The following is a 19318-nucleotide window of genomic DNA, read 5'->3' as shown; positions in this document are numbered from 1 at the left end:
CGTTAGATCTGATGCATGGCAACAGCTGTCAATTAAAAAAATCAACAAAATATGTTATTTATAAAGCTGATCAGCATATTTTTAGCTTAAAACATTTAACTATGTCTAAAAACCATTAATGATGGTTACCAACACTATTACAGACATACAGAAATTCTCCAATATGTGAAAAATAATATAATTAAAAGAGAGTTCTGACCAATGTAAAAACAAAAACCTTTTAACCCTTTAACCTAACAAAACCTTTTATTTTTTATAGTACACAGTAGATTGGAATATTTATTATGTAATAATATTTTTGTACACAGTGTTACCTGTTGTTTCAACAAATACCCCGGTAAGAAGTTGGGCCAACAATACAATATTCAACATTTATCTAGGTGGGGATTTTACAGTGTACTGACTTGGTTCACAGATGCGCCTCATCTGACCATGGTTAACTTTGACATACCCAAATATTGCACTTGCTTTTCCATCCCTCATTTCCCCTTCTTCAAAACTGAGTGACTGCTTGCGTTTTGTTTTTGATCACTTACTGTAATTGAACAGCATTTTTTTTCCTTCACCTCCTGACTCCTGGGGTCTGTGCTCTTTTAAAAGCCTTACAGTCAGCAAAACTGTCTCTCCATTTTATCGTCTATTATAATATTATCAGCACATGATACAATATAGACAGACAGGACTTCGCTGTCCCAACAGACAACATGACGACATTAATGAGGCACCTGAATGTATGAAATAAATTTAAGAGAAGAAAATTGCTCAATGCTCGACTGCAAGTAGAAAAAACCCACAGCAATCTTTCTCTAATTATTAAATTTTACATAACCTTAAAAAATGTACTTAAAATTTTCCCTCTCTTTCTCTTTAGTCAGGCTAGTAAAAAAGCTTTTTCAAGTTTGTTCAAGCTCTTGTAAAGTGTGAACATGCACAATCCTGTTAAGCAACAGCTATGACTTGCGGTAAATGTGTTTGTTTTTTATGTTGTTAAATGGATTTCAATGGAAAAAAAAAGTTGTTTAAACATAAAACTAAATGAGGTTAATCGCATTGTGGCAAATTTATATTTGCCATAATCTTACTCACTCATCTTCTATACCGTTTGATCCTGTATTCAGGGTCGCGGGGACCTGGAGCCTATCCCATGAGGCTTAGGGCACGAGGCAGGGTACACCCTGGACAGGGTTATTTGGCATAATATGTAATATAATTTTCCTTTTGTTAAAGTGGATCGTTCAGAAACCGGTTACTTGCGGTCACTTATTTATGTCCAATATTCGATGTGATTTTAGCAAAAATCTGTATTGGGTTTTGCAGTAGAGGATGGTAAGCATTTAATCAGCCATATGCATTAAGATATGCATCAGAATACAAGGTACCTCGATTTAGCTATTTTACCTGCTGTTGCTAGCACTGCTATAATATCCCTGTGCACATGACTAGGGATATGGACATATGTTCAATTTAGGACCACAACATACAAAGGTGTCGTTATAAAAAAGTTATAATTCTAGGAAAGCTTTAAACACTATACTCCTTGTTTTAAAGTAATGGCTGCAGTAGGACACCTTAAATTTATTTATCAACAATCCTAATGTAAATCATGTCTATTTTAATGAACAGTATGTGATCATGTGCAATAATATACACACGTGCACTCACTTACGCATATACATACATACACATACACTCACATATACACAGCACACAGAATACATATGGACAGTGCCACAGGGCAGGATTACTCTCTCTGACAAACTCAGTGGCACTCATATTTGATTTACAATAGAACATAACTGAGATTTTTTTTTTATTTTATGCAGAAAATGAGCTAATTTTAAAATGGGTGCCTGCTTCAGGTTGGGACTGGGCCAAGTTTACTATGATGTAGCATCTGCTCTATTTTTCAAAACAGTTTCAAGACATCTGGGCATTGAGGTTATGAGTTCTGAAGTTTTGGTGTTGAAATTTGATTCCATTCTTGCCCGATATAGGTGTTTGTCGTCTTTGATATATTTTGGGGTAAATTATAGGCCAAATGTTTTTTATAGTTAAAAGATCTGGACCGCTGTCAAGCCAATTCTGCACCTGAACTCTTTTACTATGAAGCCATGCCTTGCACTGCCTGAGCCTCCTGAGCTTGGCCCTGTCTCAACCCGATACTGCACCCTCTCCGCCTTATATAGCTGCATTCTCTGGTGTCAAGAACATGCTGCTGTCTCTGGCAGGATTGAAGAGTAGTGCAGCACTTCTATCACTTGGCTTTGGAAACATCATGTTTGACACGGCACCAGCGTTTGAGGAGCTTGAGGCACTGTTCTGTCTCCTGGGTTTGAGGACTTTGTGTTTGCTCCGCCTCCCCATTTGAGAATTTCATGCTTGCTTTGCCACTTTTAATTGAGAATTCTATCTATGTTCTGCCTCTTGATTTTAAGAACCGTATGTTTCTATTGCCTCTTTTTTTTTGGTTTGGGTAATGTCAGGAATAACCCCTTGAGGGGTTCCTCGTGCCCAGAGACTCTGATCGTTGTTGGAGTTCATTTCCCACAATGCACCTCTGTATTTTTTGAGTAGCTTGTTTGGTCTGGTGTACATACGTATAGACCTTGAGTTTAGTCATTATTTGTCTCGCATCTGACTTTATTCTGGTTACCTCTTTTGATCTGTGTTTTACTGTGTTATTTTGACCTGCACTCAAAAAAATGAACATGGCTACCTGTTACATGTACTTAAATGTAATATGTGTTTTGTACATAATAATTTTATGTTTCCAAGATGAACATGAATAAATTATGTTGTATTTACATGAAATTCAACAACTTAACATGTATTAGATTTAATCATGTTGAGATAAACCAAAGAGATCTTGTCACTGTGAAAACCGGAAATAGCAAAACCAGAAATATCGCGAGAAGAGAACACAGCGTGTTGAGAAGACAAACGTTTGGCGGGCGTGTGGAAAAGGTAAGCAGGAATTAATTCCCATCTTTCTAAATAGAAACTAAATACGGAACATAAATGACACCTGCTGTTTAGCGATGTTTCGTCACGTTATTTTGGTTTAAGCTATTTCTTGTATTTTTAATCACACTTAAAATACAGACGGTTATATGCGCATGCTTAATCTGCTGTTCGGTTCTGGTTTCGGTCTGTTCTCATGAGTTGTGAAGCGAGAGGAAGAAAGTATAAATATTGTTCATTTGCTAAATTAAGTATCATAAATTTTAATTGAATATCTCTCTGTATTTTTTCACAGGGGTTTGTGAGTGAAAGTGTCCTGTCTGCATCTGACTTCAGGAGTTACCTGACCAACCGTCTCTAACGGTCATATTTAAAAGTCATAACGTACAGTTATAAAGTACAAAATGTTTCTGTTGGTGTTTAATTGTTTTTCTATGATTAATACTTATTTGTGGTGTTTTATGTTTTGTACATCTTTTTAAATTGAGACCTCATTTGTAAGTTGCTGCTGGTGTAAAATAAAAATCTCTGTTTTATCCCGTTTGTCTTATGCTTCCTTCCTTCACAGAATTCTGTTGACCAGGGCTTAAATTTAAATTTACTTGAGTTGGATCAACTTAATTTACAACTGAAAAATGTGTTGTACCAACGCTATTCATTTATGTTAAAAGTATTAAATTATGTTGGACGCAGCTGTAGTAAATAAGTTAAATGAACCTAATAAAATTAATTTGACTGAACCTAAGAACATTAAGTTGGGCCAACAAAATTGCTTAATGCTGAAAGAAAGCTATTAAATCAGGTGGAAATTCTTTCCATAATTTATTTATGTTTATTCAACAAGTTATTTTTTTGAGTGTGTTCTTGGGCCCCTGTTTCTGTTAAGTTTGATTTGTTTTATGTATTGTTTACCAAATCCATACCTTTTGCAATTATTCCTTGCCTGCATCCTTCCACCTAAATTCTGTGATATTTCTGCCTTCCAGACTAATCTGAACCAGCCTGATGTCATACTTCTTGTTGGAGTTCTCATCCACTTAAGCAGTTTCATAATGATGGCTTATGGCAGCAATCTCTTGAAAAGTTTAAGTTGTTTATGAACAGTTTCTTACCCAAGTTCTTATCATTGTTATCATTGAACCTTTGGGAGTTTTTCCATTAATACTATCACCTCCATGTCACTCCTTAGGTATAAACCTTTTTACTTTATACTAGATGTTTATTCATGTAAAGGTACTTTACCAAAAATATTTCTTGTTAAAACATTATTCAAACAACTCACTCTCACACTTATTGTCTATACTGCTTTATCCTATATAGAGGGTACCAGGTGGCCTGAAGTCAAACCTGGCCAGGAATCAAACCCAGACCCAAGTGTTTCAAGGCGACAGTGCAAACCACTAAGCCACTGTGCCACATATACAAACAACATTTAATAGAATTAATTAATAAGATGCATTTACCCATGTGTAAGCATTGATTAAGTGTCATTTCTCATCGCTAGTGTCATGACTTGGTTCATGGGTCATGGATCTAGACTGTACGCTACTCTCTCTGAGGATTTACTAGTTACCATATGTTTGCTGCCTGTTTCTTAGATCTTGTCTCTCATATTCACATCTTAGATCATCTGTTTCTGGATATACCTCTATGCATGACTTTGTGTGTGTTCAATAACTCTGTGTTCAATAAATCAAAGACTTTCTATATAGCTCAGAAGATCTTTTCCTTGCAGCCCATTTTCAGGTGTTTGAAACCCTGCCTACTGTACATCATTGACTAACTTACTGTTACAGGTAATTTCCGGTTCAACCCAGGATGTCATCTGCTGCACATAGAATCACCATAGTTCTTTATTGCCCGCTAATTGCTGCTAATTTTACTGTTCAATGAATTCTTTAAACTTCTCTGCCTGTCTGAGCCTGCTGTTGTGTTGAGTCACCAGTCATGTTCCATCCATGACGGTATGGCTTGGCTTGGTTGTGTTACTGGGTAGATCCACAATCCAAAATTGTCTCTACATATGAGTAGTACTATTTTCGTTTAACTTTTGCCCCCGTTTACCTGTTCTCATGTCTGAAAGATTTTTGCAAATTTTATAAAAGACCTTAATCACAAATAATAGAGTGTTGTACCAAATTATGCTCTTTCTCTTTTAAGTACATATGGGTCTACATATGCCTGCGGGAATTAAAGCGATAAATGTTAACACTCCTTCACCAAATTGATTTAATAATCATGAGGTTATAGAATTATATTAAAAAATTAACAAAAAACTTTGTTTTATTTTCTTTATTTATCATGTTTCATAATACACTGACATACTATTGTTTTGCTTGATTAAATGACTGCTATATGATTCTGTAACAACACTGATGCTTCATGGTGATGGTGAAATCTTTAGTCCTATTTTTTAAAGCAGCAAATGCAAAAAGCACAAACTTAGTCCTCAAGCTGCCCAAATTTACCACCCCTATTCTATAAAATTCTCTATATTTGTAATTTAAACCAGAAAAACATTTAAACACAATCCCCTAATCACAAATTTTATATCATCTAGTACTAAAAGCAGGACAGTCCAGCCCCAAGATCACTCACACCCCTGGTGCTTTTCTCAATGCAGTTTTATTTTCTTTATCCTTGTGAAACACCACTCCATCTGGTTGCTCTCTCCAATTCACAGTGATGTTACCAGTTCCATTATCCTCCAGTTTCTGTTGCATCTGAAGAACAGAGCATGACTTTATTTACTAAATAATGTTTCTTGTAAGATTTGTGAAAAATGCTTCACAAGATATAATATGATTACAGTACAGTCTGTGATTACAGCCAGTTTGTGTGGCAGTTTGATGAAGACTCAGAGTCTGGTGGTAATGAGGAGGTAACTGTACACTAAGTGAAAATGAGACCCACCTTCTCCAGGATGGCTGCCATTACCGCAGGATCATTCAAATCCTGGCTGGACTTGACCTTCAATCTCATGAGCTGCTGTTGTTTTGGGTATACTGGAGGCAGAAATGCATAAATACAAAGGAACACATTAACACTATTATAATAACACTTAGTTAAAAAAACTTAATTAGCATAAATATAAGAATTGATTTAATTTAAACTCACAGTAACAGAAAAAAGGCATAACAGTGTATGAGCACTGTTCTTCATCAGCCAGAAGACCATATAAATAGCCACAACCTTTATTCTTCAAGTAATCATCACTGTTTCCAGCCCACCAGTCAATGAAAGACACATCAGTAGTCTGGTCTGACCATCTCCAGCGTTCTCTGTTCAGGCCAAACCAAACAGTAACCCCAAACAGAAATCCCCCTACAATTGAGTTTTCTGTTGCATTTCTTCCACTGGCGAGATCTGTGTAATACTGCCTACAATAGCTCTGAGCATCATCCCATGTTTTTATCTGATAGATTAAAATGTAGTTGGCAGTAGCATTCTCCCTGTCTGTAAGAATCAAGAAACACATGATTAGAATACTACTAGGTAGGTATCATCAAGTCATATTAACCCTGTGCATTGAAGGAAAATCATCACGATTAGAATGTGACCACTGAATTTCTCATTAAAGAGCAAAAGTGAAAATGAAGCAAGGAATTGTATGCATTATGACAATGGTACACAACAAAAAAAAAAACCTCATATTTTTACTTAAATTTTCCTTTTGAAAAAAAAAAAACCTACATACATATCTGTGTAAATTACAGACATTATTTGTAAATTTATTAAGTTGACTTATTTTAAGTATTATTTCAATACTGAAATTATTTTCCTATTTTTAACAGTTTTTTAACTGCATTTTATCTGTTTTTGTTAATTATGTACAACTTTATGTAAAATTACAATAATAAATTGGATTTAAAATTAAACTCATTAGATAAAGGTGATGTCTATACTAAAAATGTAATGTTTTTCTTTTGAATTTTGAGGTAAATTTTGACATTTAGATAAACATGGACATTTTTTTTCATGACTTTTTAAAAGGAAGTGGCACTGGTAAGGCAGCAAATGCCTCTCACTTATATGTAGGCAATAGTATCTGCTTCATGAATGCCCTTATGGTGTCCTTGGGATGCGTGTGGTGGTTGGGGACAGTTCCACTTTTTCGGGAAGACGGGCCTGGCCTCTGCTGATGCTGTGAGCTGTTCTCTGAGGACTTGTGACTGCAGTCGCTCGATGGTTCAGGAGTTTCCTACAGTCTACCTGAGCCTCCAATAACAAATTGCACTCCATATTAGCTAAAACACATCTCCTGTTATCCTGAGCTTCCAGCCTCTTAACATACAGTATGACTGCAGATCAATCCTTGTTATCCGTTATCACCCAAATGAGGATGAGTTCCCTGTTGAGTCTGGTTTCTTCTTAAGGTTTCTTCCTATTGCCATCTCACTGTTGCCGTTGTCCTCGGCTTGCTCATCAAGGACAATCTTATCATTTTGATTCATATACATACACAATTCATACAAACTCACATACAAAATATACATACAAAATAATCTTTTAATTGTGTAACGCTGCTTTGTGACAATGTCAAAATTGTTAAAATTGCTATACAAATAATATTATTTAACTAAATATTTTAATTGTATGAAGGAAAATATGGTGTTATTTTTGCATTAAAAAATTCTGATTACCTGTTTCTGATTGGCTGATCAGCAGCTGGAGACAGGGAAATTCTAATTAGCACTTTCTGATTTCTCTCGCGTTTACTATCACAGCCAATCAAAAGCTGGAGGAGCAATCATCTCCTGATCACCTGTTTCTGATTGGCTCATTTGAATAAGTGCGCAAATGAGGGTGGGATTTGAGCATTTGATTTACAGTTAATTGCTCAGTTATCAAACATACAGGTAACGTGTTATGAACCAGCTAATGGAAAACAAGCATGCTTCAAATGTTTAGCACGCACAGAGGTGGTTTGCAACCAGTAAACGGTTACTGCGAAATTCAAAGGGGTGAAGACATGCTGCTAAGCTACAGATGAGAAGGACATCGGACTGAGTCTCTAAATGACTGCTGATACTAAAATGTCATAGTTTTTCAGTGTGAAAAAATACTTGCAAGCGATGATGATGATAGTAAGAGATTTTTTATTGTTATTTTAATTAATATTATTGCTAAAATTGTTGTTGCTGTAAACAAAGCCTTGTTTATTAAGGCTGCCACGTAAGTCTGTCGCAAATATCAGGCGGATCTCAGGTACCATTAACAATACTCTGCCATATTAACGCTGCTGCAGTGATTCACCTTAAACCTATAATGGTAAAGGAGTCAGATGAACAGGGAGGATTTCTGAGCTCTTTAAGAGCATCATCGTTAAGAATTTTGAGAGAGAGTCAGCCACTTTGTTCCTAACTACTGTAGGGTTTTTAACTCCGGGTTAGAGGTGAATCAAATCTTTAACGATTCGGGTTAATTTGATTAAACTGAATAAAATTTATAGCATACACTTAATCATCTATCCGTCCAGCGTTTGTCACGATTTAGTGTATCTTACCAATTTGTTTATCATGCGGCCGACGATGATAATACAAAATCTGGTATTTACCATTTATAACCAAAGTGACGTAAGATGTGAGCAAATGTTTAAACTTTAAAATACATGACCAAGACAACAGTTCTTTATAAAGAAACAAGGATTTACTGAACAAATCTAAAGTACGATACATGAAACTACGCTACTTAAACACACACACCCACACGTATACAGTTTAGATGGCGCCAGTGAGGTCGGCTGCCGTCACGACTGCTCCGACCACCTTTTCTTTGTTTTTTATGTTAGTTTTTTAGCGTTTTAAAACCGGCAAAATTACCACCATTGAGTACATTAGTTATGATAGAGACACCCTTGTTTCTATTGGTATACAATGTACTCACAATTCGACGTTTTTAACTCCGGATCCGAGCTGGCCGAGTGAGATTCTGAGGGAGAAGAAAGGACGCAAAGCGGCGGCCACGAGGGAAACGAGTCGGCATCAGGAACAGGCTGAGAGCCCGTGCACACCGCACACCACTGCCCAGCATCCTGCTCGCCAACGTCCAGTCACTGGAAAACAAGCTCGATGACCTCAGGGCCAGGATAAAGTTCCAGAGAGACATTCAGGACTGCAATCTCCTCTGCTTCACCGAGACATGGCTGAACCCAGCGGTGCCGGACCACGCCATCCAGCCGGCCGTGTTTTTTTCGGTTCACCACATGGACAGGACATGGGACTCGGGGAAGTCAAGGGGAGGTGGCGTTTGTTTCATGGTAAACAGCAGCTGGTGCAACAGCGCGAGCGTTGTTCCTCTCACACGCTCCTGCACTCCAAACCTGGAACTACTGTCCATCATGTGTCATCCTTTTTATCTACCTACTGTAGGGAGTTTACATCGGTCATAATCAGCGCCGTTTATATATTCCACCACAAGCGGACACGGACACTGCCTTATGCGAGCTGACACAACACCGGGACACTGCGCTTATTGTGGCGGGGGACTTTAATAGTGCCAACCTCAAACGCCCAGCGCCGAACTTTCATCAACACATCACCTGCCCCACCAGGGGGGAAAGGACACTAGATCATTGTTATACAACGGTCAAGGACGGCTACAAGGCACAATCTCACCCTCCGTTTGGTAAATCCGACCACGCCGCCATCTTCCTCATGCCAAAATACAAACAAAGGCTGAAACAGGAAGTTCCGGTTCAGAGGGAGGTCGCGCGCTGGACGGACCAATCGGTGGCCGCGTTACAGGACGCACTCGATGACGCAGACTGGGACATGTTCAGGAACAGCTCCAATGACGTCAGCGTGTTTACGGGAAGCGGTTGTGGGATTTATCGGGAAACTAGCGGATGATACCGTGGAGAAAAAGACTATTAGAACGTTTCCCAACCAGAAGCCGTGGGTGGATAAAACCATCCGCGACGCTCTGAGATCTTGCACCGCTGCCTACAACATGGGACTTGCGTTGGGGGACATGAAACCGTACAAGGCAGCGTCGTATAACATCCAGAAGGCAGTAAAAGAGGCGAAGCAGCGCTACGGGAGGAACCTAGAGTCACAGCTCCAACAGAGTGACTCTAGGAGCTGTGGCAGGGACTAAGGACAATTACGGACTATAAAACACCAACAACTGGTATGACGAACGCGGACGTGACTCTGGCAGATGAGCTGAACACCTTCTATGCTCGCATCGAGGCTGCAGCTAAAGACGCTAGCGATGCTAATGCTAGCGGCGCTTTGTATTTGCTCTAGTGCCATACTTTAACTGATTATCATTCTACGTGTCCCTAAAACATTGTAGGTTCTTTGTTCTGGGGCCAAAAGGTAAAGCAGGAAACGCATTTCGGGGAAACTGGCTTCTTCCACATTTACGGGGGCTGCTTTCTGACTAACTGTACACTGTTTGAGTGTGGATGTGTAACTGCTTCTCTCTTATTCAAGGAAGTTGCTTTGCAGATTTACACCATCTGAGTTGGAGACACGAAACCGTTTCTTTCCAAATTTGCTTATCGTGAATTGTCCTTCCTCGTTCAATGGCTTGCTGATTTCCAGCATTTGAGGACCATTTGACCAGGTCACGTTTTCAGCTGCTTTACACCACCAAGAGATATCAGCATGGCGCGTTTTGCTGGAAGGTGACAGATTCACGGCTCCCTTTGAGATGGCCTGCTACAGTAGTCCCTACACTGCAGTATAAGTATTTCTGTCTGACACTATTGGCAAGACAGGATTGGAGAAGAATAATTTCACATTAACAGCTGCTTCTACTCTGTACTGTATTTGTACTTTTAAATGACTCATTCAATTCAATAAATAAATGTTCAGTCAGAATAAATTTATATTCGTTTTAAATATTTTCACATATATAAAATACAGTATATGCACTGACTGACACTTCTTATTCTAATTCCAAAGATATTATAAAGCCAAGGAGAAAGTTGTTACCTGGAAAAAGTAAGTGAATACAAATACCACATGTTGCTGATTAGATTTTATATACAGGTGGGCCATTTATATGGATACACCTTAATAAAATGGGAATGGGTGGTGATATTAAGCAGTTATTAGCAGTTTGCTAACTGTAGCATGGGAGATGGGTGGTCTCATAGAGTGTCTTGCATTTAAATCTGCTGCAATGACCCGGTAACTGCGTGCACCAGACATCAACACACAATTTCTATCTGCTCCTTACGTGTCATTAGTATGTAAACTGCTAATAACTGCTTTATAAGTGGTCAGAAACTTGTAAATAACTCATGAAAGAATAAAGTTACGCCATTGTTTTCTTGTGAAATTCCCAGTAAGTTTGATGTGTCACATGACCCTCTTCCTATTGAAAAAACAAAAGTGGGATCCAAAATGGCCGACTTCAAAATGGCCACCATGGTCACCAGCCATCTTGAAAAGTTTTCCCCCCTTACATATACTAATGTGTCACAAACAGAAAGTTAATATCACCAACCATTTCCATTTTATTAAGGTGTATCCATATAAATGGCCCACCCTTTACTTCAGAAAAAAACACAGTTTTTTCTTTACTGTCAAACATTAAACCAGGGTGAACTTTTTCTTTTTTAGATCAATAAATATTAACATATTTTTTGCATTTGTTTAATGTCAGAATCAAGCTAGGGAGAATTTTACTTATTTTATTTTATTTATTATTATTACTTTCATCAGTAAAAAATGTACATACTCTTCCTTAGTACTTGGTAGACTTGCCCCAAAACTGTTTAACTGGGGAGAACATTTTGGGTATCCTTCCACAAGCTTTCTACAATAGTTTACTAGATTTTTGGGCCACTTCTCTTGACAGAATTGGTGTAACTGGATCAGGATTGTTGGTCTTCTTGCTCACACTTGCTTTTTCAGTGCCACCCAAATTTTCTACGGAATTGGGATCAGGGCTTTGTGATGGCCACTCTAATACCTTGACTTTGTTGTCCTTAAGCCACTTTGTAACTAATTTGAAGGTATGCTTTGGGTCATTGTCCATTTGGCTCATTTGTGCCCAATGTGCCAAAACTTTCTTTCTGATGTCTTTAGATGTTGCTTTAATATATACAAGATTTTTTTTTGTCCCATGTGCAGTTGCAAACTGTATTCTGGCTTTTTTGTGATGGTTTTGAAGTAATGGCTTCTTTCTCCCAAAATAATATTTCAGCTCATGGTGGTACAGGACTCCTTTTACTGTGGACACTGTCTTACCAGTTTCAGCACAGTCTTTTGCTGTTGTCCTGGGGTTGATTCGCTGATCCACCAAAAAATATTCCTCTCTGGCATTTCGAATCAGTCTTCTTCCTGAGCCGTATGATGGTTGTACATTCCCATGTTTTTTATACTTGCATATTATTATCTGAACAGATGAATGTGGGACCTTCAGGCATCTGGAAATTGCACCTAAGGATGAGCTACACTTGTGAAGGACTGCAATTTTTTTCCTAATGACTTGGTTGATTTCTCTTGATTTTCCATGATGTCAAAGAAAGAGGTTCTGTGTTTAAGGTGTGTCTTTATATCAGTGGCGGCTAATAGCTTTTGAAACAGGGGAAGCTCATATTAGGCCTTCATTATAATTTTTTTTATTATAATTAAATTTTTTTATCATAAAAAAATCACCTGCAAATCCGTATGGGACTGACTGGAATCTCTGTAGCGCTGATGTATACTTAAGACAGTGGTTCTCAAACTGTGGGGAATACAGACATGACAGGTGGGGCGCAATGAACGGGAGGGAATTAGTGGAAAATAATAGGAAAGTACCTATTCTAATTCATGCTTTTCTTTATTGATTTATTTAATCTTTATTTTCTTAATCGGACCCTCGAAACTAAATAATGACACACAAAGAAATGGATCATTAATACAAATAAATTAAAATAACATCAAAGAAAAAGTGGAACCATAGTGCAACAATAACGGTTTAACGTTGGCATGTTAATTGCAGAGGAACAATATATAAGGAAACATTCGGTATTATATATGTCATTTCATTTATTCCCATGTGTATGCTGATATTTCTGTATTTTTGTTAATATTTTATCAGGCAGTACTAGTCTGGCATTTCTCGTTTCCAGTGTAGCAACAAAGTTGCTTTTTGATCCTTCAGGCGCTGAACAGAAGGGAAGATCAATATCGTTCTACACTTTTTGTTGCTGTGCGGCATTTTGCGATGATCCCTAAATCATTCGTTGCGCCGTAGAGAATAATGGTGTTTATGCTTTTAAACATGTATAATTTAAGGCGAATGTAGCTTAAAGACAGTGTAGAGAGGAAATATATATATGTGGGTATCTTATTTGCGGGGTTATTTACACAGCTATTGAATTCGGAGATGCGAATATCAAACTAACTTTACCGCGGACACAAACAGGTGTTATGCGCTAAAATGCCCCCCTGCCACGGATTGCCCCCCTGCATAATCTCTATCAAATATTATATTAGGACATGCGTTCAAATGTTTATTATTATCGAATATTTTATTACTATTATAATTAACCCTAGGCACGTGACACTCGTCGAGACGATTAATACAAATCCCCAAAAATGATTATTTTATGGCACATTTATTTTGCAGGGGTTTGTCAATGTACAAATAACAAATTATTTATCACAAATTACACTAAATAAATTGTGTTTGTGGTGAAAAAATTACAGGAAATGATTTTTATTATAAAATAAGCAATATAAAAATATACATGTGGTATATGAAAAAATATATAATTTATATATTTTCCCCCTATACAACCTTTTTTTATATATTGCTTACTTTATAATTAAATTCATTTGTTATAATTTGTAATTTGTAAACCATAAACCTATGAATTTAGGTGGGCAATCCGTGGCCTAGGTCGGGGGAATTTTAGACCATAACACAGTAGCGTACTGTATGTAGTGAGCATAATAACATCAATGGATACATTTGTTACATGGACCACAAAAAAGCAGGTGATTCAGCATCATCAGCCTAATCAACCAAAAATCCAGCCGAAAGGAAAACATGATGAAGCCTATGTTGCGCTTGGATTCATGGTGGGGATGGTGAGGGCAGAGGAGAGACCTGTGTGTGTTTTGTGTCATAAACCGCTGGCAGCAGACAGCATGAGACAAAGTAGGAAGACACCTAGAGACAACACACCCCAGTCACGTTAATAAGCCACTTAACTTTTTTGAAAGAAAGCTCTAGATAAGTGACAAAGTAAGACTGTTATAACAATTGCACATGTATTTTATCTGTTTTGAACTTGGTGTTATTTGATCTTACTGGTTTAGAAATTGATTTTTCGAATAAATAGTACACTTGGCCGTTTTCGTTATCATTTTGTTGACAAGTGGGGCTTGAAAATTCGCCCACCCCCTTAAGTGGGGAATGACAGAAAATGTTTGAGAACCACTGACTTAAGACATGCTGTCAATCAAAAAAGAGGTTCCTCCCTTTAAACAGCTCCTCCAATCATCATGCAGCAGCCCAGCGTCCTGGCCCGCCCACTGCTCCATTCACTCCCAGAGAAGCTGAGCTTCCCTGGAAGTGACGATTTTGGTACATTTATCCAATTACCGTCCAGCTTTTCTGCAGTGAAAAAAGCCCATCTGTGCTGCCCATAGAGCTCCAGTGAATCTGGGCTTTAGGAGGGTTTAATCTGTTTGAAAATCGCGTCAAACAATCTACAATAACTACCTGATTCTGAACGAGCACTTTTATAAAAACCAATATAAGTACGACAGTACATATATAAGCATTTATTTTCTGACATAGTAGAGGAAGCGGAGCTTCCCTTGTAGTCTTAGAGCAGCCGGCACTGCTTTATATGCACCCACAGATGTGCCACCAATTAACTCAAATGGAATCAATTAACCTATCAAAACTTCTTAATTTCAAAATGGAATCATCTAGGGTTTTATTTTTCTTTAAAGACGCAATAAACTTAATGTATTTATACTTCTGACTTTAATAAAAGTGATTAAAAAAATACATAAAAATTCTCCCTAGCTCGATTCTGACATTGAAGAAACACAAAAAATATAAAAATATTTATTGATCTAAAACAAAAAAAGTTTACTCTGATTTAATGTTTGACAGTAAACATAAAAAAATTTTGTGTGGTTTTTTTTTGTGTGTTTTTTTTTATGTGTATGTAAATATCTGGTTTCACCTATATATTGAAACATGGGAGAGGAGACATCCAGTCTGTCACTATCAAGTATGGACTGCAATATACTGTAAGACTACTTTGTGGTTTTTAATGGTGATTTAAAAAAGAACTCTTTCAACCTTGGATTTTTTTGGGTCCAATTTTTTACTGTGTAAAAATGTTTATAGTCTCACTTTGTGAGCCTGTCAGTTGTGAAAATAAGTTGTTTACACTGATGCACAAGCTTGTTCTTTTGAATTACACTGCACAGCCATTTTGTGAATGCTGTTTGAATGTTTAACTGTTACAGCTCAAAAGTCTATATATTTTTTTATTGAAGGATTATACTTTAATTCTAGAAAAACTGTTTATTTTTTTATTGTATTTTGTATTATACTTGCACTATACTGTGTCAGTTTTTTCAGGTTATTTTACAAATGTTATTATCATCTTGTGTTTGTGTTAACACTCTACTGAACAGGAAACTACATTGGGATTTATTAAAATTTGTAAAATAACAGGATTTCTTTTCTAAACTTTACAAGTGTTGTTGCTTTATTTGAATTGTAAAATAACAGTGTTTTGCTGCTAAACCTCTATTGATGTTGCTTTATTGAAGGTGTTTAATCTTATTCATTTTACAAAAAACTGTAAAATAACAGATTCACTACTAAACTTCTAGTGCTGTAGCTTTAATAAGGGGGTTTATTCGTATACAATTAGGAAAAATCCTTAAAATACTATTTTTTACCTACTAAACTTCTAGTGCTGTTAGATTAATTAAGATGTTTAATCATATAAACTTAAGAAAAAATCTGTAAAATAACAGTGTTTCTAAGCAAAATATTACATAATTTCTGCAAATGTAATGTTTTTCTACATAATATGAATGATAGTTTTTTTCCCCTTAATTTTATGTTTTTTATTTTGGAGCGTTGCTGTCATTTATTTGACCACTGGTGCCTTAGTGGTAAAGCTTCTTGCCTGCCATGCAGATAGTTTGAGTTTGATAACCAATGTGGCAATGCTTAAGAAGCAGTTATGCTTCTCACTATACTACCTGACCATATTATGTGTATAGACTTATTTACTTCTAGTCCTGTTAGAGCAATCCTCATGATTTTTTATAATGCACATTGATGTCAACTGACAATGTTTACATCATAATTTAACTACCACTATCTAATTTGCTGACCATGATATTACTGGGCTTGCCTGCCCAGTCATCTAACCTGACTTAAACCTTATAGAGACTCTATGAGCTATTGTCAAGAGGAAGATGAGAAACGCATAACCCAACAATACAGACTATACAATACAGCAGGCTGCTATTAAAGCAAACTGATCTCCAGTAGTGTCTCTGCAGTGCCACAGGCCGATTGCCCCAATTCCATGCAAAAATTTTTTTGGAGCGTTGCTCCAGTATAGGAAAAGAAAAGAAAAAGAGAAAAGAAAACTGAAAAGAAAAGAAAAAAGAAAAGAAAAGAAAGAGAAAAGAAAACTGAATAAAAAAGAAAAGAAAAAGAGAAAAGAAAAGAGCAAAGAAAAGTAAGAGAAAAAAAAACTGAAAAGAGAAGAAAAAGAGAAAAGAAAACTGAAAAGAAAAGAAAGAGAAAAGAAAAAACTGAAAAGAAAAGAAAAAGAGAAAAGAAAAGAGCAAAGAAAAGAAAGAGAAAAGAAAACTGAAAAGAAAAGAAAAAGATAAAAGAAAACTGAAAAGAAAAGAAAGAGAAAAGAAAACTGAAAAGAAAAGAAAGAGAAAAGAAAACTGAAAAGAAAAGAAAGAGAAAAGAAAACTGAAAAGAGAAAAGAAAGAACTAAAGGTCAATAAGAAGAAGTAACCCTGTCTGGAGGGGACAGGGGATTCAGTTATATACTTTAGGTTTGCTCTTTGTTCTGTTTAATTAATAATCCCACGTAATCTCCGAACGGGAGAAGCCTCCTGTCAGTGTGCACAATCACTCCCACCGCTCACATACACAACTTTCCCTCCGAAGCTCTGCATCAGGGCTCTATAAAAAGAAAAGCCGGGCGCGCTAGCGCAACGCGCTATCCCGCCACACCATAACAGAATGTCCGCACCAAGAGCCCGCGGACATGGAGAGAATTCAACACATAGTAACAGGGCAGGCAGGAGTGATTGGAAAACATGAACATGCTCTAACCTCCTTAATTTCAGAGATACGTGGGATATCAGAGCGCATTAAACAGATCCAAATACAGCTTAGTGCGCATAGTACTTCCGGGTCTCCACCCTCTCCTTTAATCTTTATTTAAAACTATATTCTCCATTACCCATGCTGATCAAAATCTTATTTGTCCATTGGCTTCGTTATTATAAACTGTGTCCATAGCAATCTGCTAGCTGGTTTATAGTAAGACATTTAAATTATTTATGTTGTTTTATGTGGTTCATTGAATCTTTAAAAGCGATAACCAAGATTATCATAAATTGTTTTGTTTTGCCATTCTGGTGTTTTTGTGGCAGTATAGGTGTAATCAGAGTTAAATTAGACTATACGGTTACATTTTCTTTCTTAGTATAGGTCAGACACCAGAGTGTGATGCAGCCACATTGGCATAAGCACTTCAGAAACCTTAACTGAATGTTTTTTATGTTTTTTAAAAAAAACTTAAGTTAGATCAGTGATTTACACTGGAAGAAAAAAATCCTAGATGTGCTAAGGAAGAAAGAAAGAAAGAAAGAAAGAAAGAAAGAAAGAAAGAAAGAAATGTAAAATATTCTTATCCTAACCAAAGTTGTCACATTTTCATATGTAAATCGCTAAGATTCTAAAAACAGAATAAAAAGTGCTATCTAATTTAGTGGTGGTATTACAAACTTGTTTAGTATATAATATACTATAATATAAACTTTTACTCACCATCAAAGCACACAAAATATAACGGCCAGTTACATGGTGCATCATGCCATTTCCCCAGATATATAAAAACGCAAAACTCATCTCCATACAAATTGTCAGGCTGCGTGTAATACCAGGCTGTAAAATTTAGTGTCTCAATTCCGAAGGACCAGTACCAGTTGTTGACGTTAATGTACAGTCCAATCCAAGCATTAGCAAAGAATAGTTGTGTCTGTGCTACCTTCTGAAGTTGGGTCATTTCATCTTTGTTGGTAATAGTAGCCAGGTCAGTATAATTGGCTCGGCAGTAAGTCTGAGCAGCATTCCATGTTAATCCCTGCTTAATCAGAAAGTACTGACGGGTGACAGACAGGACGAGGGGAAGGACCCCTGTGGACCAGGTTTTTAAAGTTTAGATTATGATATTTTGTTTTCTATAAATGTAAAACAATGCATGTACAATCACGGAAGGAAAGTATATTCCACACTAATTCTATGTTTTTATTTATCACATCATGTACTGTATAGTATCTTACCTGTGAAAAGCAGGAGTGCGAACAGCTTGTGATTCATCACTAACATTTTGGTTCTCACTAAGAAATAATAAATGAGAATAATATCTTACTGACAGAGCAGCATCAATTTATATAAGTTCCACTTTACTAAACAAGAAAACACAAAACGTTTCTTTTGTGTGTTGAACAATAATTTACAAAAATAAAGGTACAAAGAAAATCGCTGGCACTTCTGTGCCTAAAACGTATTTGTCCATCTGTGAAAAAATTCTTTTGATTATGGCTGGAGCTACATTAAAATGTCTTGCTGGTTAAAGCATCATTCTCACACAAATAAAAAAATTTTATTTGAACATTTTCTGCACCACAAAATGATTGCATAACATACATTATTAGCAGAAAAAAGCCAAGATTTTGGAGCCAAGGTTTAATTTATTATTATTTATTTAAATAATTAAAAATACCTAGCTATTCATGCTAAATAAACCATTTAAAAAATTGACAAAACATATTCTAGTACAAGTTCTAGTATTTCATACACTAAGCTGTCTATTTGTGTTATATCGGGCAGGATGACTTGTAAGTATTTACCTGTTTCTGAGAACTCCTAAAATGGGAAAAAAGGAGATGGAAATCACTATCAATCCCACCTAGATGGATGGATAGTAGACTGGAGCATGAAACAAGGCCTGCTGGCCACCTTTCAAAATTCATAGAAAAGTTCATGGCTAAAATATTCCCTGTCAGCCTACAAGCTTTTCTGAAGCTTTGTAGAAATAATAAAACTCAACATGTACTGTAGCACGGCCATGGAGCAAAAGATCTGTTCACAAATTGCATCTTCATCT

General features: G+C 36.6%; 1 protein-coding gene across 1 annotated transcript; it reads right to left on the bottom strand.

Moving 5' to 3' along the window:
* Window positions 1-5496: 5496 nt before the first annotated feature.
* Window positions 5497-18214, bottom strand: LOC128528826 (uncharacterized). The gene is made up of 4 exons (XM_053501977.1): window positions 17977-18214; window positions 6079-6417; window positions 5875-5966; window positions 5497-5684 (listed from the first exon to the last, which is right to left on the bottom strand). The coding sequence occupies exons 1-4, from the start codon at window positions 18212-18214 to the stop codon at window positions 5556-5558; spliced, it is 798 nt and encodes a 265-aa protein (XP_053357952.1). The 3' UTR covers window positions 5497-5555.
* Between the last annotated feature and the right edge of the window lie 1104 nt (window positions 18215-19318).

The sequence above is a fragment of the Clarias gariepinus genome, chromosome 8 (assembly GCF_024256425.1).
Source record: "Clarias gariepinus isolate MV-2021 ecotype Netherlands chromosome 8, CGAR_prim_01v2, whole genome shotgun sequence".
In the NCBI taxonomy this organism is placed as follows: Eukaryota; Metazoa; Chordata; class Actinopteri; order Siluriformes; family Clariidae; genus Clarias; species Clarias gariepinus.
The sequence above is the reverse complement of the archived record's forward strand: the minus strand, read 5'-3'. Positions and strand labels throughout refer to the sequence as shown.

Coding starts and splice junctions, on each gene's coding strand:
- LOC128528826 (XM_053501977.1), bottom strand. CDS start 18,214: ATGACCCAACTTCAGAAGGTAGCACAGACACAACTATTCTTTGCTAAT. Junction 6,418..17,976: donor ATATTTTGTGTGCTTTGATG/GTGAGTAAAAGT, acceptor TGATTCTTACAG/ACAGGGAGAATGCTACTGCC. Junction 5,967..6,078: donor TATGCCTTTTTTCTGTTACT/GTGAGTTTAAAT, acceptor TTCTGCCTCCAG/TATACCCAAAACAACAGCAG.